Source organism: Miniopterus schreibersii (assembly GCF_964146895.1).
Source record: "Miniopterus schreibersii genome assembly, chromosome: 2".
Lineage (NCBI taxonomy): Eukaryota > Metazoa > Chordata > Mammalia > Chiroptera > Miniopteridae > Miniopterus > Miniopterus schreibersii.
In genome coordinates, this window is record NC_138102.1 from 33776967 (window position 1) to 33799423 (window position 22457).

The 22457-nt window shown below is 39.7% G+C and overlaps 1 protein-coding gene across 3 annotated transcripts in view; it reads left to right on the plus strand.

Annotated features, from left to right (window-relative positions):
• FGF14 (fibroblast growth factor 14) overlaps window positions 1-22457 on the plus strand; it is a 532327-nt gene that overhangs the window by 371103 nt on the left and 138767 nt on the right. The window contains exon 1 of one of the 3 annotated variants that reach the window (XM_081127655.1): window positions 8627-9304. The exons of the other annotated variants lie outside the window; for them this stretch is intronic. Within the exon in view, the coding sequence (XP_080983781.1) occupies window positions 9112-9304 (193 nt within the window). The 5' untranslated portion in view covers window positions 8627-9111. Of the gene's footprint in view, window positions 1-8626; window positions 9305-22457 lie in introns of those variants that run through there. 3 annotated transcript variants of the gene reach the window in all.

The following is a 22457-nucleotide window of genomic DNA, read 5'->3' on the forward strand; positions in this document are numbered from 1 at the left end:
TGTGTGTGCGCATATGTGTGTGTGTATGTGTGTAGATGCATATGTTTGTATACATGTTTAACCCATATATACTAAATACAAAGAACATAATAAATCTAGAACAGTTAATTGTTATGAAAGTGGTCATTCTGGTAATCATTGAATAGAAATTGGTCACAATGTTAAATAGTGATAAAATTCTTTGCATAAAAATTATAAATGAACATTTACTTCTCAAATTTTTGGGGGGGAGATTGAGTAAAATTGGGTGTTTTTTTTTTTTGTTTGAGATTTTCAGTAGTCTTTTTAAACCACCAATTCATTGATATATCATTAAAATTGATGTTATCATCTCCCACTACTTACATAGAGTAAGGAAATATAAGTCAACATTCACAGCTCTGGAATGGATGTTATGCACTTTTTGGGCTCATTTTAATATAGAAGGCTGGGAGCCACTGAGAATATTTTTCCAACACATTAGTTAGATTAAGAAAATAAACTAGATTTGTAAAGCTAAGCCATCTGCTATTATCAATCTGGTGCTGCTTCTATAGGGGAGACTGTTCACAAGTTTTTGGTACCAATAATTTCCACTTTTTTGTTATTGATTCACAATATTAAGCAACAATAAAATTCCTTCCAGGTTTTTTAAAAAAAAGATTAAAATATGCTGTCTACTAGAAATAAATATATTCATTAATATTAATTAAGAAGACTGTTATAACATTAATGCAATCAGTTCTTAAAAGTCTAATTTAAAATACTTTAATGTTTATTTAGATTACCCTTTGAGTCTAAATATCAATAATACTATCACAGAAAGTTATAAAATATTATTTTGAATTTGAACTATAATAAGCAGAGAGGCATTCAATCTTAATTGACTAGCTGAAATTTTGTCCCGAGTACAGCTTAACATTTATTTTTGATACTCTCTCAAATGAGTGAAACATGAAATGGAACCTCAGTATTGCCGACATTCCCAGATTATCTCATCCACATTCAAATAGAACCCATTTATCTAGGACAAAGGATAAAAGCCGGTGTTGCCCAGTGGTTGAGCTTCAACCCATGCACCAAGAGGCTGCCAGTTTGATTCCCAGGCAGGGCACATGCCCAGGCTGGGGGCTTAATCTGCAGCAGGGGGTGTGCAGGAAGCAGCCAGTCCATGTTGCTGTTTCTCTCTCTTCCTCTCTCCCTTCCTCTCTAAAATAAAATCGATAAAAACATATTTTTAAAAAAACACACAAATGCCAATATAGCCTAAAAACCCTACTCCAGCTCCTACCAAATTAGTCTGTAGTAATTTTTTTTGTGTGAAAAAATGTTGGACTCTCATGTTTTATCATTAATTTAGGAGATGTTTAAAATGTTCAAAAGTGATTTACAAAGGAGGCCATGTGACAAAGTGGACTGACTCACTCACTGTATGGAGATGACCAAATAAATACATAGGAAACATCTGGGGAATATTTGTTTCCACCCTATGTATCTCTCCAATTGAGAGCCACTTGGAGATAAAGGGATTAAAACAATAGAGTGACAACAATACTAAAGGTGTTTCAGAATTCAGATGCTCTAAGGCACTTGAAATGTTTTTTAACCAAAAGATGTGTGATGTCTAAGTGAAATAGAGTAAGATAAAGTTAATAAGCATTTAGCTCACATTTATAGGCTTATAAAACCCCATTATACCATATTCCATTAATTCTAAGATGCAAATAAATGTTATGTATAAACATCTCTGAAATCGGTATACATCTTATACCTATGGTATGACATAATTTAATAAAGTGGGGTTTTTTTGTTTCTTATCTTACCTAAAATATTGATGCATATTAAATGATATCTTAGAGTTAATGAATTTGGTTAAGGTTAAATAATGGCTGTGGCAATGGCAGAAATAGAAGAAAAGAGGCAGATTGTTACTTTGTGAAAAATAAGAAGTGATAGCATTTAATATAAACGTCAATGTCACAAAATATGTTCCTTGGGCTTTTTGCTTACTTGAAGCTGAATAAACACACAATTATGTCCTAGCCTCTGGTGAGCCATGAAGAAACTTATCTATTTGGAACTAAAGAGATCTGCGCTACCAAATCCACTAGAGCATAACAGAAACTCATAGGCAATGGGGGAAAGGCTTCTTTAATAATTAAATCAATATCAATAAGGCTGTATTTGCTTATATGTGCTCTTCCCTTAGACTTCATTGACTTTTATATTTATAGATCATTCTAATGAATACGTTTATATAGCTTCTAATTTACGATGGATTCAATGTAACAAATTTGAAGAGGGGCATGTTGTCAATTAGCAGCCTAAAAACAAGGGAGAAAAGAGGGTGTAGGGAGCTGAGTCACAAAGATCAGTAGGGTTGCCTTGTCCAGTCGAGGTGAAATCAGTCTCATATCTTTTAGTAAGCTCTTAGGGCAGTGATTTTTCAACCCATGTGCCAGAATAATTTTTAAAATATGCAATACTTGACTATTTAGTCAGGGCACTGACTTCTTTTCCCTTAGATTGTCAAATAATAATAATAATAATAATAATAATAATAATAATAATAATAATAATAATAAAAGACAACAGCCAACACAATAGTAGCCATTTGTTGTAAATGAATCAAAATTATACCTTTTTTTTTTTTTTTGTCAAATCGGCAAAAAAATATATTTTTTGGTGAGCCACAGGATTTTAGTAATTAGTTTATGTGTGCCGTGAGATGAAAAAGGTTGAAAACCACTGCCCTAGAGCATCACTGTTGGAATTCAGAACTCAAACTGCATGTCAGGTTCGGTTAAGCCTAAGTCATCAAGCAAAGGCTAACGTACTCTCTGTCTATCCTATTTGTGGGGTTGAGATTGTGTGTAACCCATGCAGAATTTTAGATGTCTTGGTGTTTAAAGAGTTTGAGCACCACAAGGTAATTCATCCTTGAAAGACTTGGCTAAGCAGGATTTTCTGTTCCTTTTATTTGGTATTAACTGTCTGTATATCTATGTATCCAACTTAGTAATGCTTTCAAAAAACAAATATTTATTGAGCACCTACTCAGCCTGGCACTGTGTTAAGCACTGGGTATGCGGCAGTAGACAAATGAGACAAAATATGTTCCCTCGTGGGTTTATATTTTAAGAGAGCAAGATAGTCCAAATAAGTAAGGGAAATGTACAGAATTTTAAAAAGTTGGAAGTGCTAAGTAGAACCTGAAAGCAGGGAAGGAAGAAGGGATTGACTGTGTGTGGAGGCTGCAATTTTAAACAGATTTGTTAAAGAAGGTCTCAACTGAGAAGATACTATGTAAGCAAAATACTGAAGGAGGGGAGGGAGTCTGATGGAAGATCAAGTATAAACGTACTGCCATAGGAGCATGCCAGCTGGTTTGAGGAACAGCAACTGGTAGATTAAGAGAAAGACGTAGAGATATCAGATACCAAATGCAGGCACGTGTGAACTGCGAATTATACTGGGCATTGTAGGCACTGCGAGGTCTTCGGTTTCTACTGAGGTGTAGGGTTTGAGCAGTGGTGTGATATAATCTGACTTATGCCTTCAACACATTAGCCACAGTATTGACGGCATATCAAAGAAAAGCAAGGTTGGATCCCAAGAGACCAATCAGGTAGCTATTGTGATAGTCCACATGATGGTGGTAGTAGGTAGCAGTGGAGATAGTGAGAAATCATATATGTTTTTAAAATATATCTTTATTGATTTCAGAGAGAGGAAGGGAGAGGGAGAGAGATAGAAACATCAATGATGAGAGAGTCATCATTGATCGGCTGCCTCCTGCACGCCCCCCACTGGGGATCGAGCCAGCAACCTGGGCGTGTGCCCTGACCAGGAATCCAACCACAATCTCCTGGATCCTAGCTCGATGCTCAACTGCTGAGCCACGCCCGGTTGGGCAGAAATAATCATATTTTAAATATATTTTGAAGATAGAGTGAATAGATTTTGCTGAGGAATTACAGATGGGACATTAAAGAAAGAAAAGAGATTAGTACATTGTCAAAGTTTTGGGCCTGAGGAACAGGAAGAATGGAGTTGTCATTCCAGAGGTGGGGAAGATTGAAGAGGACCGGGTCTGAGCGAGAAGGAGAATTCAGTCTTGGCTGTGTTAAGCATGAGACGCTCACTAGACATCTTCACAGAGATGTCAGTAAAGGACTTGGTCATTGAGAAAGTGAAGACCTGAGTGATGAGGAGTTAAGTGATCACCGTAGCTGCCATCTATTGAATTAGCACTTTGTGGAAGGCACTGCTTTAATTGTTTCACATACATGTTCTCATTTAATTCTCATAATAGCCTTATTAAATTATTATGACAGTTTTACAGAAGAGGAAATTGAGACTCGAGTTTAAATGAATTGCTCAAAGACAACCAGGCAAGGCTATGTTTACCTTACTCCAATTGTGGCTTTGCCCATTTTATATTACCAAGAGGAGCATGGACAAGGGGCAAAAAAAATGTCCAGGCAGAGGGAATAACATAGCCAAGTAGAGGGGCCAACAGGATTATGACACCCTTAGGAGACCTGAAAGCATAAAGCAGTAGTCAAATAATCAGCTTCCAACGAACTAATGCTTTTGTGGTACCTTACAGTTGAGACCTGTTTTCTCATAGGTGCACATATTAATCTCTGTAAGGAAGGAAAATATTTTTATCATCCGTATTCATTGAGTAGGGAAATAGACTTACAGAACTGAGTTCACAAATTTAGTCAATCATAAACTAAGGTTTGAACTTGGACTTCTTTCACCAAATCTTAAAATGATTTTTGTATTTCTGATTGTTTTAAATCTTACCATGCACCCATTTAGGAGGTGAGAAAATATATATGAGGATACATATATTTTTGTTGAAAAAGCATGAAAATTGGAAAAGAATTTACAAGAGAAAAATTAGTGATCTGGATGATAATGAAAATAATAGCTGTCATTTTTTTGAGCACTTAGGATGTGCCAGACACTGTACTAGGATCTCTACATTCATTTATTAAATTTTATTATCACAAGAGTTGGAAAGATTCTATTAGGATTTCAATTTTAAGATGAGGACATTAAAGCTGAGAGAGAATAAAGCAACTTGCTTTAGTTTTATTATGTAGCCAGGAAGTAGCAGAATCAAGACATGAGCCAAGACTGTCTGAAATCAGAGTTCAGACTCTTAACAGGTTGGTCAGCAGCCCCTCTACCTGGGCAGTACTTCATTTCTGTTGTTTTTTATAAAGTCGAAGGTGAAATTAACAACTGCAAGGAGCTTCTCATGAGTGAGAAATTATTTTCTAAGTCACAGTAAAGTGTGGATTTGTGTGCACCCGCCCTGAACAGCTTTTCGCTCTAGTTGTGCACAAGCTTTTATCACAGTTTAAGACAGCAGATGGCTCTCTTGCGTTTCTTTCCCTTACCTCTGTCTGTAAACAACTAAACAGCGTTTTGGGGGAGGTAAAAGGGAAACCCAGGGATTAAACTAAAAGACCTTGATTATCCCACTGCTGCCCCCGCCCCAAGCTCCCTTAAAAACAGGAAACCACATAAAATAGAAACGACTGCGCGAGGCTTGTGAAATTCAGTCTGAATAGAAGCCCTGAGACCGAGGCGTCCGCTGTTTCAGGCGCTGAGCAGGGGTCGGAAGGCATCAGGAAAGAAAGAGTGTTTCTCGGTTATCAAAAAGCTGAAAGGCTTTGTGCTCCAAGGTATGTGTTATTAGTGGCAATGGAACCTGTGAGGATTAATTTCCTTTCCACCTGGAAAAAGAAAGAAAGAAAGAAAAAGGTAGAAAGGGCTTTTCAGGGAGGACGGTATCAGAGGCTCCCAGACCGGCTCCCACCGGGGAACTTGCTTCGGCTCCGCCCGCGGCGGGGCAGGTCCCTGTCCGCGGTGCTGAACCGCAGCCTGTCTGTAGGCAGCCGAGCAACAAAGGAGCCGGGAACCCACCTCCCTCCCCAGTTATCCGAGCCAAGGAATTGGGGGAAAATGCCTAGAAAGAAAATAATTAAAGCAGCTATAATAATACGAAGCTTAACCTCACTCTGTTCAAATTAATGTAATAGACACATAAAGACAAAAAGGAAAGACCTTGCAAAGCAGACTGGGATATGTCGATTGAGAGAGTCCTACTATATTTAACAGGCCAATATACTTACCATTTTGCTCCTTTGAAAAACTCACTGGTAGCTTTAGATAAATATGTTTGCTTTAACTGTAAAGTCATTTGGCTATGCAAGCTATAGTATCTGAAATGTCCAAATGGCCTGTCTTCAATTTTGGAAGGCAGGAGTAGCTAATCTTTATGTTCATTGGGGCTTATTTTAGTGAATTTTTAAAAAGACCTACTTTAATAGTCTTTTATTAGATGTATCCATCTCTGCAGGTGGCCTTTCCTTTTTAAGGAGGGGCATGGCAACACAACATTAATACACACTTAGTAAAAATGGAAGAGCAAAGATATGTAAAACAGAAAATAAAGTGATAGAGATAGACCAAAACAGTGAACACACCCCTTTTCTTCACTTTTATTATCTCATGGGTGATTAGGGATTGTAGATTTCTGGCAAAATTACTCCTATTTATTCCTTTTGTTGCTGTTTTTGTTTGTTAATCCACATCCGAGGATATTTTTTCCATTGATTTTTAGAAAGAGTGGATGGGAGGGAGGGAGAGGGCAGTGAGAGAGAGGGAGAGAGAGACATCCATGTGAAAGAGACACATCAATTGGTTCCCTCCGGCACATGCCCTGACCAGGACTAGGGGTTGAACCTGCAACCCACCTATGTGCCCTTGACCTGGAATCAAACCCGGGACCCTCTGGTGCACAAGCCTACCCTCTATCCACTCAGTCACACTGGCTAGGACCCTACTCCTTTTAAAATTGTAGTTGTTTTGTAGATATAACAAGGTAGGGGAAATAAGCTAACGAGAGTATGTTCTTTAATGTTAAATGTGATATATATTGTCCTAACTGCTTTGGATCCAAATCTACATGTACTCCCTTTACATTGAACTCTCTCCCCCCAAGGAGACTTGTTAGCAGATATGGAGTGAATAGAGCATTACTGCTGAGCAGCAACTGCTTACACAAAGAGACTGGAAAAGTTCTCTGAGCAGAAGGTGTCTAGCCTCTCTGCAATCAGCCCTTGGCTGAACTTCTCCCATTGGCCTGGTTGCCTGTCTTTGTAGCACTTTACTGCTTTTTCCTGAAACAAAGAGAAAGTGTGTGTTGGTTGAGAACTGCTCCCAGGGCTGCTTTTAGAGTGTGCCTCTTCTCTCCACCCTAAAGCAGTTACCAGAGAAGTGATTGTTATGAGGCTCTGATTACCAAAAGGGTCTTCTTTCCCCCATTCTTCACTCTGGGTGTGAGAAGTCTTGTCTGGGCTTTTTTCTTTTTCTTTACCATCCTGTAATGGTAAGCAAAGCATCTAAAAGGGGAGAGGAAAAGGTATGAAGCCACACTAGCAAAAGCTCCGCTCAGCCTATCACTCGAGTGTATCCTAGAAACCACGGATCTGTATCATCCAAGCGTGAAGTGTTTTCATTTTTTCCCCCAGCCTCCTTTCCTAGGGTGCCCTCCACTTGATCCCTTCCTCTAGGACCTTCGTATTTTCAGTTATCCAAGACAGAACACTGTTGGGGACACAAACAGGAAATCCAAGAGGGGAAATCAAGGGGAAGCAGCCCTGCTGTATGTGAATTTCCAGCACAGTTCATATGGCTCTGCCCTGTGCCAGAGCTTCTCTACCCAGGGTCTCCAGAGTCGGGAGCTCAGCTTGGACTGCCCCTCAGTCTGGCTGCTTTTCGTTGTCATTGGAATAGTGTGACGCTCTCCCCCACCTTTAATATTTCTGCTGTGACTTCAGTTTCCAGTGGGTGTTTATTCCATCCAGCTGCTGTGTTGTGGCAGCTACAGCCGCTCTATCTCCTCCTCCTAGTGCCAGAGAGCTAATCTGGGAAGGGCTCTTCCCAAGTCACTGTGCCACATCTTCTCACCTTCCCCTCCTCCCTCCTTTTTGCTCCGTGGTGCCTTTTCAAAATGACCAGCCTACCCTCCCTGGCAGCAGAAGGCAGAGTCCGGCAAGTTTGGGTGGACTAGGTAAGGGCTGGAGGCGCCTCCCTCCTCAGGACACGCTCCCCTCCCTCCCAGCCTCCCTCCTCCCTCCTCCTTCCCAGGGTGGGGTGGCTTTGGTGCCAAAGGGATTATTGGGGAGGGCGGCAATCACCGCACCCTTCAACCGCGGCGTGGAGTTTCCGTGAGCCCGGACACGCGTGCAGATCCAGAAGCCCCAGCTAGGCCGCGGATGCCTCGGAAGCCTACGAGTTTCATCTAAGAAAAAGCGCGGCGATATCCCTTCAGTTCCATCTGCTTTGGCTCAACCTCTTAGCACCCCACCTCTTGCAATCCATTTCAGCTGTCTTTATTATTATTAATAATATTTTAAAATATTATTATATATACATACTTTTTTCTTTTTCTTTCTGAAGAGAGGAGGGGAACGTGAGGGGAGTGTAGTGGGATGGAAACGAAGCGCTTTGATTAGAGATCTCCAAGGAGAAGATTGCTCTCTCCAGATGCTGATTTCCAAAGCACTCCACAATCACCGGCGGAGCCCCAGAGCGGGCGGCGGCGGCGGCACCGGGCGCCGGGCGGCCCCAGCCAGGGGCTGAGCCCTGCCGAAGCGCGCCGGTCAGAGGGACGCCGGGTCCCGGCCGGGACCGGTCCTCCATCCGGTGCCCTGGAAGAAGGCGGGGAGTCCCACCGCCCGCCGAGAAGGCGGGCAGGGCAAAAAAGCCCCGCGAGTGGCGGGGGCAGCCCCCGAGAGGGCTCCGGCATCGCGTGGTGACCGGCGGCGCCCGCAGCCCCAAACCCACTCCCGGCGCCGACGCGGACAGAAACCTGCGGACGCGACCTCAGCTCAGGCTCCCCGGGCTCGCTCCGCCGCGCCCAGGGCGCATCTGCGCACCTGGCCCCGCGATCCGCGGAGAGGACATGGGTCCCAGCAGGGACTGAGCGCCCCCGTCGCCCTCCCCAGCCCGCGTGGCTTCCCGCCTCCGCCTCCCCAGGGCGAGCCGCGGTCCGCGCCCCCTTCCCCCCGTCCTCGACCTCCCCGGGACCCGTTCCGAGGCACCATGGCCGCGGCCATCGCCAGCGGCTTGATCCGCCAGAAGCGGCAGGCGCGCGAGCAGCACTGGGACCGGCCGTCTGCCAGCAGGAGGCGGAGCAGCCCCAGCAAGAACCGCGGGCTCTGCAACGGCAACCTGGTGGATATCTTCTCCAAAGTGCGCATCTTCGGTCTCAAGAAGCGCAGGTTGCGGCGCCAAGGTCTGTGTGGGTCACTGTTGGGTGGTGCACCTTCGGATCTCCCCATCTCCCCGCCTGCAGGGACCTCTCGGGGCTTCCCCTTTGCTCCTTCAGTCTCCCATTCCCCCCCCCCCCCCGAGTCTCCCCTAGGACAGCGCTGAGCGCCTCCGGACCGCGGGAGCTTGGGAACCTGCTCGCAGGCAACCTGTAGCCCCTGAAAACTCAGCCCCGCCAGGAGCCCGCAAGTTGGCGGCCGCCTCCCGGCGCTTGAGCCGCGGGCGAGCTGCGCTCCGGGACCTCTCTCCCGGCGGGTCCTGGCTTCGCGGGGACAGAGCCTGACCCCAGGCGGCTGGGCAGAGCTCGCAGCCCCGCGGGGGCGCCCGGCTGCTGCCAGCCTGGCGCGGTGTCGGGAATTTCTTTTGTGTCTGGCCTCACTTGGCCTCCCGGGTCGCCTGGAAGCCTGCTTGGCTCCGAGGCCTTGGGGCGTCGGGTGATCCCCACATGCCTTCAGCAGGGGCTGGTATGGGGGGGGGGGGGAGCTAAGGGCCAGTTCGTCCGGCGTTAAGGAAAGCTGCTGGGCCTGCAGCGCCGAGCGCTCCGAAGCCTCTGGGTCACATCTCCAGACGCAGAAAGGGGCGCGGAGGAAGGAAAAATGAGCCTCAATGGGGGGTTGGCGAAGTATACATCCCCAATATGTAGCAATTTGGATTCAAATGTGACTCGCTAGTTACATGAGGCAAACCAAGCAGTTACTACATACAGATGCCTAGAGTAGCTGCTTTACTATACCTTTTCTTTTTTTTTTAATATAGAAACAACTAGTGCCCAGCATGACCTTCTTTTGCTACCTTTAAAATGTCAGGGTCTGAAAAAGCAGTTCACTGAGGAGCCAGAGCCCAGCGGCGCCGGGTCATGTCTGCTTGTCCCCACGTCCAGCTGCTAAGGGCGGCTGGTTTGACAGCATGTGGGGTGTTCTGTGGGGGAAATGGGGATTGCTTGCTTTTCATAACTATGTGGGCTTGTCAGGAAACACCCAAGGATATATTTACGTTAATAGGAGTATATGTTTGCCCAGCACATTGTATCCTCAGTTCCCAGCTGTATTTGTTTTAAATGTCCTGTTGTTCCAAAGACAGGAGAGAGAACATATGCTCTACATGTGGATCTGTGTGAGTGCTCCACACACTTACAGATTCATGACCAAAAGTTTTAATGCTCATTTTTTAAAAAAAGGCTAAAGCTAAATATTTTTGAAGAACAATAGCTTATTGTCACGATTAGAAATAGGAGATTACTTCCTTTTAGAATCAAGCTTAGGAGGAAAACATCCGCAAAAAATCAGAGTGGCTGTTTTAAGGGAGATAAAATGATATGAATATAATAATCACATAAGTATAATATTTTTGATGAAGCATTTGGGGACAGTGATATTTTCAGAGCAGTGTAGAAGCTATTAAGAAAAACGGATTTTAATTTTCCACTTTAGCCTAGAGCTTTATCCAGCCAACCTTCGCCTTAGAAGACCGACTTGACTGTTTTAAGTGTTGTTGATCCATGGAGGGGCACATTATCATGGCTTAAAGTGTTTGCTTCTACCCTTATTTCACCAGATTATCTTTTAGAACACAGTTCTCACCAGGCAGAGCTGCAAATTTGCCACCTACTAGCAGTAAACAAACCTATTCCCTTCTAGACAAGATTATTTTACTATGAATGATGATGAAAACTTATTGTGTGTTTTCTTTAAATACACAGCCAGTGGATTATTTTTTTAAATATGTACAGTAAATGCCTTGTGTTGTATTGGGTGATGAAGGAGGATTTGCTTTACACTTTACAGTTTTAAGATGGGGTTAAGCTTTCCCCCCAGATATAGAAGGACATCTGAGCTCCCCCATAGTCTGTTTCATCACTTAACCCTGACCGCTCTCTTGGTATGCATGAGCTCGCAGTGGTCTGCATGCCTCAGTGACTGGAAGAAAAATATATTTCAGGCCACTTTCACTACTTTATTTTTGATGAGAGAATGGAAAAGAAGAGAGGCTAGAAGGAAATTTCATCAGAAACTCTTCTTTTCTCCTTCTTATATTTCTTATATACAAAGAAATGTATTCTTTAGTGAAGAAAAAATATAGATATATATCTTGAGTATAAGAGAGAAATTTATTATTATTAATTTAAGCAAAATAAATATTAAAACTTTAGAGTATGTAAATTATATATTAATATAATTATATGAATTTATTATATGTAACTATATATAATTATTTCAATGATTTATTAAATACTCTTCTAGGAAATATTTTTATTCATATTTACCTTTTCCTCCAATAATTATTTGTGTGTGAGGGGGGATAGCCCCCAGGAAATTTTAAGAATCTCTTTTGTAAATTTAAAGGTAAAACTTTTAGGTAAGACAATACTATATACCTTCATATTTGAAAATCATTAATTTGACAAATAGTTATTGAATCTTTAGAATAGGTCAGGTTCTGCTTCAGGTATTATATGTAGAGCATAAATAAGACAGATGAAGTTCCTTCCATCCTGGAGCTTACAAATATGGGGTAGAAAGATATTGCATATGAAAAGGAATAAATTACAAAACTCTAAGTCCTGTAAAGCATGAAGAGGGCTGAGGCAGAGATCCATGGGGAGAGGGACTTAATTAGATCAAGCAGGTAGGATGGGCCACACTGAGACCTACAGGTTGAGGGCTGACCTCCGAGAAGGAAGCAAAGCTTTGAAGAGTAGGGTGTGTGTGTGTGTGTGTGTGTGTGTGTGAAGACCCTGCCATGGGAAAAATCTCAGCTTGTTAGGAAAAGCAAAGGAGGTTGTGGAAACTAAGTACACTTTCATTTTATGTCATAGTCCATTTTGGTTGAAGTTTATATTTTGACTGAAGTTTACATTTTGACATGCAAATACAAATACATATGACATACTGACAAACAATAAAGAATAGCTTCATATTATGGGGGCTTCGGAAGGGTAATGTACATTTTTTAATTGTAGAGGTGTGTTTTTTTCTTTTGAATGCTTCGTTAAGTATTAATTAATTTAATGTAAAGAGTATAATATAATCACTTATGCCTTTTTGGGTGGAGTCCAATCCTCTACTCTGACCACCTCTGACCCCTATAGAAGAGTGATTTTTGTACCAGCTGAGTACAATTTGTAACATTTTGTCTCCTTCGAAAGGACAGGAATTTGCCAGGTGGCATTTGTGGCTGTGCGGGCACCATGACTCTATCCTACTCTTCCAGATTCATCTCCCTCTGTCCTTCCCCTGTCTCCACAGGCCCCAAGCACCCACCACTCAGAGTTCCCCAATTAACCCCATGGTTTCGAATGCCTGTGCTTTATTCTGGGCATAGAATCCTCTGTCTTCTACCTTCACCTGTTGAAATTATCCATATTTCTGAGAGCTTGGAGGAAATTCCACCTCCTCTGAGAAGTATTTTCTCATTGAAGATACGTAAAAATAATACACCTGTGGCATTTTATACCTCACTAGCGCTGTTTAATCCAGCACACATATTCAACAGAAGCAAAGTGTGTGTTGTCTGCACTTGATAGACTCTCAAATATTGATAGAGTGTCTGCCATGCTCTGGGTACTCATCATTGACCTTGAATTGAAGTAAAAAAAAAGGAAAGGTAAACAGGTCTAAAGCTAAAAACATCTTTGGACCATAGTGCTCTAACTAGGGCATTTTAGAAATATACTTTTAAAACTTTTATATCTTTTTACTTTCCCAAAATATATACATATAATTTATCCTATTTTTAAAGAATTAGGAAATGATTATATATTTGGGAGTTATTCTAAAAAATGCAAGAATATAACCAACCTCATTTTAAGGCTTAATTAATTCATAATAATAGATATGTAGCTGTCTGCTAATTTAGCTAAGGAAAAAAGAAAGCACAAGGCAACAAACAATTTGCAAATGTTTTATTATTTGAATCTTAACAAAAAATGAAAGCTCAAATGGAAACTGCATGCAATGGTGTATAATGAGCATGTTATCCTAAAAAGGTTACACTTTTATTGTGTTTTTAAACCAAACAAGAACCTAGATTCCTTGTAGGATAACAACCTTTCAAAATCTCCCGCATAGCTAATGCAGTTGCTTCTTGCAATCTACTTTTTTGGGCTACTGTCATAGGAACCATGGTATCATGTGTCATATATGTTTAATCAGTAACTGTGTAGGTTTCTCACTAACACATTTTACCTAAAATAAGTTACAGGATGTCATAAGAAGTAAGGAATGAAAAAATGAGCTACTTACATTAAATTTTTTTTCAAGTTATTCTGTACTATAAAAAACATAAGTGCATGAACACCAATAAAAACAAAACTGCTTTGCTCCTGTGTGCTATGGAAACATATCAGCTTTCCTAAGAAAACTAGTCTTCCTTCCTATAACGTACTGTATAAGGAAAGACTTGTTCACCATCTCAAAGAATAATTAATAGCAAAGAGTCTTCAAAAAACCACCTTTCTTTGTGCTACTGCCTCAGAGCCATTACCATGTGAAAATACAAAGGCCACCTGCTTATTTTGGCTATTAAAGTAAAAATAAAACAAGAGAATATTTTTTCCCAAAGAATCATCTTTCTTCTCTTTTGGAAGTGTATTTTTTTTAGTTTTCTAAGGCCAATTTGTGGGAATCTTCTTATGTATCTTTTGATAATACCTGTTGCTTACTTTTTGATAACCGGACTTCTATTATTTGTTAGTAGTATTAAGGTAGAAACAAAATTATAGTCTTCTAAATTGAAATGTCCAATTTTTTAACAAAGGTGTTTTGTTAAATGCAGGGCTTCTAAGTGAGAGACCTTATGAGAATACTGGTAAATATAATGTTAAATATTTTTAAAGATGTTGTCCTTATTTGCTTATGTATTTTTTCTGAGGCTTAATTTTTATGATTTCAACATTCCACATTTTCTATAGGCTTCTGAAAATGGTTAATTCCACAGTGGTGGTGTGACAGAAGTGGTGTGGCAAGTAAAGTGTGTCTTTAAGAGAGCATAGTAGGTTAGGTACAGTGTAAGTAAGGTTAAATAAATGATTTGTTTTGGTTTGTGTTAGATTCATAGATTGAATTGAGTATTGTTAGCTGGTGAAGATATCCTTTGGCATTTCTTAATATAAGAGTTTAGAAGCACTAACTCCTTCCAACCACTCTCCCTGTTACCAATATCAGTTACAGGTTTCACTTTACATTTCAAATTAGTAGAATTATTAATATAGTACTATGTTTGGCCCCAAAATTCTATTTTTTTGTTAATAACTTTATTCTATATAATGTTACCATAAGAAAAATTTTTTAAATACATGTGAATCTCCCTCTCTTCGATGTGAAATGATGTATTCTAAATTTTATTTACTTAATTTAAAAATATTGGCAGAAACTTACAGGGAAATGTAGATGAAGTATTTTCCAGTCTGATTTGTCCATTTAGTTCTGAAAACCTAGATTTTTTTTCCAGGTATACTTCATATTAATTTCTTTCCAAATGGTGAGAAACTTTAGCCCCAAATGACTATGTTTTGATAATACCAATTGTATATGATGTTTCATGTATTGTCATTTTAGCACTTAAGAGCTAAAAACAAAAATGAAAATTAAACAAAACAAAAAAACACCAAAAAATATATAATGGTAAATTCAAACACATAAGAGATCATTTAAGGGGGGTGGGTTGATGCAATTTAAAGTCAGTCACACTTGTCATGACTAGAAAACAGCTAATTTAGTAATTTTATTTATAATTATTCCAATGTTCATGTTAAGACACTCAGGTTACATAAATATATCACAATCTACTCTTTCCTGGGGGTGAGTGGATAGCAGTAGGGACTGTTAGTAGGAATCTAGACACTTTTTTAAAAAAACTGTCTTACTGTAGTTACTACTTTGTCATTCAGGGAAAAGACTTTTCATAAAGTTATATTGTCTGAAAAGTTTTGTGAGTGTGAGTGTGAGTGTGTGTGTGTGTAATATGTGTTTCACCCTATGTTTTATAGTTCTTTGATATCAGGTTTATTAGACTCAAATAGCATGATGATGGCAGACAGCCCTTCACCGAAAGTCAGTGTTTCCTGGCATACAACTAACATCCACAAGCATTTGTTGAGTGAAGAAGAAATCCTCTGTTGCTCAGGATTTGCATGCAGAAGCTATGGAAGTGATATAGAGTGACAGTTGAGATCAGTGCGCACTTTGCAATGGCTAGAATTGACTGAGTACATATCAATGTGTTTAACAACTAACCTATATCACACCTACTGTGTGTCAGCCTCTCACCACTGAGTATTCTTTTATCCTTACCACAAACCCATGTAGTAGGCACACTGCACTACCCACCCAAGGAAAGTAAATTAACCATTGATGTATGATACACTAATATTCTCCATCCATCCCTTTTATAAATGAGGAATCTGGAACAAACAAAATAAAGATTAAATGAATTGTCCAAGTCCATAGAACTTGAAAGAGGGGCTGGGATTGAAACCTGGGTTGCCAGGCTGACTCCAGGGTCCCCGCTCTTAACAAAAGCCACTTCTTAATTGCCACATTTTAAAAATTAGCTGAGATTCATTACCATTTCACAGCAAAGGAAACCAAGGCTCAAAACATTTATGTTTTTCCAGAAGACTTAAACCTAGCAAGTGACACAACCAGAATTAAAAAAAATCTGTCCTTAAATCCTCTATTCTCCCCACTACTTTACACTTTCAGTTCTTCATGACATTGTGAACTCGTCATTAGTGGAAGGTGTTACTTCAAGGCAAGTTGATGTTCAACATATTTCTGTTGATTAGACACATCGAACCTCTTCAAACCTTTCTCTTCAAACCTCTGATACCTCCTCTCCCATACCCGTTCTCAAGTATGTCCTTACTTCTGTTTCTCTGAGAAAATAAAAATACTAAAAAATGAATTTTACCGTCCTCCACAACTGCTCTTACAAGCTTACCTGCAGATCTGTCTTTTTCTTCTTTTTCCTCTTGAGCTTGGGGAATGAGCTCTTAGTTCTCTGTTTAAGGTCAAGAGCTCCTCAGATTGAGAAACAGGTCCTTTTTTCTACTCAGGGACATCAATCCAATAATTTTCTTTTCTCTTCTGCATTATATAACTTCTATATCCTACTGTGTTATTCTAATGAACATACAAATATGCTGTAATATATCCCATCTTGAAAGAAATCTCCTCTTGATGATCCACTCCTTTCTAGCTATTAAACCACTTGTTTATTGGCAAAACTTCTTGAAAAGGAAATATCCAATTTCCCTCCTCATGTTCTACCTTGAACCCTTTCAAATAAGGTTTTTGTCCCCAACAATAAGTCACTCTTGTCAAGGTCACCAATGATCTAGAAGCGGTCAAATCCAAGGGTTTATTATCAGCCCTTATCCTACTTGTACAGCATTTAGAATTCAACTTTTCACAATTAATTTGTAATTTTTACTGCAATGTGCATACAGTTTCCTTCAAAAAATTTTAAACATGTTGTTTACCCCACTAAAACCATTCAGGTGATCATCTTTTCATATTTATGATCTATCTGGATTTCTAAGTGAATATGTTAATGCTAACTATTGCCATCATGTGACACCATGCCCTGCCAAACATTATTAGTACTCAGCTGGTACTCAGGTGCCATTAAAAGGCAATGCCTGGTGTTTCTTTACTTGGGAAGAATATTCTTTTTATTGTTCACGTTTGTATTGGGGCTTAGTGACTTTTCTCCACAAAATAAAAGAATTTGAATGGTCTTTATTAGGTTAGTCTTTTAATTGTTTGTCTTTATAGTCAAATGTAATAGGTTTGTGATAAGTAATCACTATTTTTCAAACACTTTAATTATAAGCCTAGCCAATAATAATTGACAAATTAAAATATTTGGTTTATTTGCTTAATGAAAAACATCACTCACATTCAAGCATTATATAGAAATAGTCATAGATGTAAGAAGGGCCACTTAATGTGGCTTATTTTCTGTATGTGGAAAGTTTTCACTGATATATTTGGTTTTAAGTAATTCTAACATATCCTCTTATGCAGGTGCCTATTACATATAGGTACCTAATAATGAACTCTGGTGACAAAGTTAACTTTTTCACATTTTCATTTTTTTAAATCTCTTGCCAGAATAACAGAGCTTCTGAAGAATGTGAAATGGTGAAGTGCTAGCTTTTGGGGCTCAGGAATGAATTTATAGATAGAGCTCTGTTATCTTTTCTGGTTAGGTTCTCCAGGGTGATATGCAACCACAAGGTTCAGTGGCTAATCCATGAATATGGCCTTTTTACTCAGGAAACTCTTGAATTTTTGATGGCCAATTATTTGTTTTCTTCAGAATCCAATAATTTTCTCGTCTATGAAAGGTCTTCAAAATAGTCCAAATCTTGCTGCTTAATGTCTTTTTATTCCACCACATGCCTTATTTTATCTCTTTAAATTACTGTAAATAATTCCTCCCTAGCCTTAGCTACATTGTGCCCTTTAAATATTTGTTCATGGCTTCTTAGCCTCCTTACCATTTGGCCAATTTACAATTGTTTAACTGTATTAATCTTTCTGCATAAGTAAATGCCACCAGCACCTTAATCATTTCTGTGGCATAGATGGTTCAATAATTACCTCACCCCTATTCCATCAAATGAGATGACTGCTGATTTCAGGAAGAGAATTTTATGCTGAGGCAACCTTGGTGTAGAAGACAACACATCTGCTGTATCCCTCCTCTGGGAGTGGGCCTAGACTTGAATGGAGGGAGGAGGGAATTTAACAGGTCTATACAATGCAGAAGCATTTGTCTTGGCTTCATACCCGACAGATAGAAGGAAAGTCTAGGGAAAGTAAGCAAGCATCTTCACTGCATATTCTAGGACTGGAAGCATTGTTTGCCACATCTCTTACTTATCCCAATCACAGGAAAAGGGTGGTATTCTTTTCATTTTCATAGAGGAAAGGAAATGATTTTCACTTGCAGAAGTAGTGTTTGATGGCAGGTCTAACTGACATAGGGCGTACATCTTTTTTTTTTTTTTTTTTTTTAATATATCTTTATTGATTTGAGAGAGAGGAAAGGAGAGGGAGAGAGATAGAAACATCAAAGATGAGAGAGTCACTGATTGAGCCCACAACCCAGGCATGTGCCCTGATCGGGAATCGAACCCCGATCGCCTGGATCCTAGGTCGACGCTCAGCCGCTGAGTCACGCCCGGCCAGGCCAGGGTGTACATCTTTAAAATTAACTCAGTGTACCCTAAATAATAATAAAATTCAGCACCGTATCCCAGTGCCTTTCTGGGATCATCCCTGGGGTGGGCTGTAATGTCAACCACAAGGCTTAGTGCTGCTCATTCTTACAGCCTCTATAGGAGAGAAAAGGGCCTTCAGCGGCCACTGTGACCAGCAATGTTGCACATATGAACCACCTCACACAGAAGTGATGTCACCAGCTATGCATCCACTTCTCCACTTCTGTCCAATGCTGTATGGAATGGCAGAGCCCAGTCATGGTCATTCCATAATCTTTTAGGCTTTCTTCTTGGAGGAAGTCATGATGGAGCGTGTGGCAATGTTGAAGTTTTCCAGTAAGACTTGGAGTATTTTCTATTGGTGGAATTTTCATTTTCTTCACCCCAAGGCCTTTGCATTTTGGAAAATTATAAAAGTAATAAAAATTGCTGAAGTTTGGAGAATATGGCAATAATAAGCAAACATTTCCTATTTTCATCCGACTGTTGCTGACCCACTGCAATTTTTATCACTAGAAATGTCCCTGGTATCCAAATGCTCCCATGACTGTTATCTTTTTACTTTTTTGATAGCTTATTGTTGTATAGTCAAGTAAAACCTAGACTCATAGTACAATATTAAGCACTTTTTGCAATTTCTACACCAACAAATCAGCCCAAAGGTAAAATTTTCATATCTTGTGTGGGTTTTTCCTTTGTCCCATGATAATAGTAGAGAAAGATAATTTCAGCACAGTCTCCCTAGGTACATTCATTTATAACATAAATATTCTTATTGGCTCACTTTTTAAAAAAGGAAATAACAGCACTTTGCAACATCTTTTTTTGTTGTTGCAATCACAGCTTTTTCACATTAACCAAAATGTCCTTACAGTTGGCCGGCTTCATACAGCTGTTCCATTTTTTATCTCTTCCCTTACAAATGTCCATTGTCTTCTGAGAGTGTCCTATTGACTTTTTTCTTAAAATTTGAATGAAAGGAAATGCCCAGATCTCACCTGCACTGCCTCTCTCACACACTTCCATCATTATTATATACCCCAACACTCCACAAACAACACCCACCCTCCATGGTGTGCAGGGGTAATGGGTGAGAGTGTGCATTCACACATGAGAAACCCTAGGCCTTACTGTGCCTCTTACTGGCTGACCTCTATGCCAGCAAGTGGAGACCTCTATGCAATGAGCAGGTTGCATAAGATTATTTGGAAGACACTTTATAGTTTTAAATTCTTGCTCACTTGTTTAGAAGCCCACATGGCTAGGCCTTGGACAAATCAAGACAAAGCTACATTCCTTTGCCTCAGAGATTACATTTAAATTAAAAGACCATTCATCTGCAGAGCAGAATTGCCCTCTCAATGGTCTGTTCTCAGTGTCTGTCTCCCTGCTCCAGAATTCCATCTCCCAGTGCTTCCTAAATGCCTGTGCTTTTAGATTTACTCTGGTTCCATGCTTCCTGTTGGTTGGTCACTAAATATAGCCTGAAAATAGTTGGCTAATTATCCTGGTATATTTCATTTATTCTATTTATTCTACTACTTATGAATTATAATCAAATAATTACAACCCTGTCTGTTCAATTTTGAGATAACAGCAACTAAAGGTTTCTCTCTCTCTCTCTCTTTTCCTGAGTGTGTGAGAAAGTATGGTGAGTGGGTGTATAAATAAAAAGCTTAATGTGAAGCATGCTATATGTTGCAGATGCAATATGAGGCATAAAAAAGTACCAAGTATGTTCAATTTCAAATTTATATATATTTTTAAAATTGGTGTTCTCAGCCTCCCAACTTCCCACCCCTGTAATTATCCCACTCCATCTTTATGCAGATAAAAGCTACATTTCCCCTATATTCACAGATGCGAATATTGAGACAGAAAATAAAAAAGAAGCTTACTCAGGACTCTACTAAAAGTCCGTTTAATCCCTTCCAGTACTTCAACTCAATTCCTTTAGACACTTTTTTTTTTTTACTTTAACAAACTTCATATTTTTCTAAGGTTGACATCTGCACAGAATTTTCTTTAAAAAATTACAGCTCTGATGCATATGACCCAGTCACATTAGGTACTAAACTAAAACCCATGTGAAAGGGATAAAGCTTTAATGAGGGAGTATGAAAACAATGACAAGCCTAGAAAAAAAGGTGTAACTAAAATGAATAGTACACAGACACACACACACAACCATCTGCAACGTAGATGAATGTCAAGGCGTCCACAGGAATTTCAATATTCAATTTTAAGTTCTGTTAAGCAGTACTGAACACCTTCCTCAAGAACGGCATACCATACTCCTAAATATCAACTAGGGTGAATTTAAAGAGAGCTATACAGAAAAGGAAATTAAACAGAAAACTGAGAAAAGTAATCTACTGGCAGCATTTGAAGGACTAGGAAAATAAGACCATTGGGTATTAACCAGTTCAATAGAGGCAGCAAGCTTCTTTTTTCTTTTTTGAAACAGAGGGAGGAACACTAAACAAGTGAGGTTCTCAATTTTAAAAAATTGAATTAATCAAACACAGGAATAAAGCTATTGGTTTCGTATCAAAAGTGCTGGTTTTGAAAGTAGGCTTGACTAATGTGCTTCTGATTAGCGCTCAGCCAGTGAAAATTTAGATTCTCAAAAACCATGACTGGGTTTGGAAAAGGAGAAGCAACCTTTGCTAAACCTCTCAGTAACTAGTAATTTTCCTAGTGAAGAAAGTAATTATAAGTCAAGAGGATTCCTTTATGCTTCGGGGAGATGGTTATTCTGTGGCTATTAGCGCTTGCATCCAAGGTGATTCCATTTGAAGAGTGCATTAGACACAAGTGGTTTGATTAAACATTCTGGCTTAATGGTGGTTGTATTGGCTGCAAACACCTTGTTTCATGAGGAAAAATGTGGGTGGTCCATATACTGCACATCCTAATATGCGGTTTCAAGTTGCAGTTAAGAAACTATATCACACAAAGAAGAATTTCTGATGCTTGCCTATTGGGTTTACTCTTTTTTTTTTTTTAAATTTTATTTTTGTTTAAAATATTACAGATGTCCCTTTTTCTCCCCAATGACCCATTCCACCCCGTCCCTTACCCCTCCCAAGTCCCCCTCCCCACCATTGTCCGTGTCCTTGGGTTGTGCATATATGCATATAAATTCTTTGGTTACTCTCTCCCCCTCCCCCCACCCGCCCTCCTCCATCCCTCTGACATTCGTCAGTCTCATTTATGCTTCCATGTCATTGAATCTATTCTGTTCATTAGTTTATTAAGTTCTTTACTCTTAAGAAATATATGAGCCACTTTCACTCAAATATCTCTAAACTTCCCCCCCTCCCCCCAAAAAAAATCAACTGAAATTGAAACACCATCAGGAAGCTAAAAAGAAGACAGACCAAAAGAATAAAAGAGAGAGAAAAAGAGAGAGAGACAGAGACAGGGAGAGACAGAGACAGAAAGAGACATAAAAGGTACAAGCTATAGTCAACAAGCAGAATTGTAAAGGTTGGGACCGTGTACACTCTTGTATGTATTGCCCTGGCCAAGTGGCTGTATGTATCTTGTCCTCTTTAAGCATCTGTTGACCTTGAATAATAGAAGGGAGTTGCTACACTGATAATTCTGAGATATTCTCATTGTTGCCAGTAAATATAAGACAACAAATATCTTAGCTGATCAAATTTGACTATTATGTGCATTGAACCTCATAAAAACTCTTTCAAGTAGACAACATTATGGTTCTTTCTCATGTGAAAGGATGGAAACATGGATATTAGTATTTTTTTCTGGGTCATTTAGTCTGTACCAGAGCAGTAGCAGCATTAACTGTATTTTTGGATTTCTAGTGTGAGGGCTGATCTCTTATGATACAACTACCTTATTCCATGAAGTTTTCTTGATA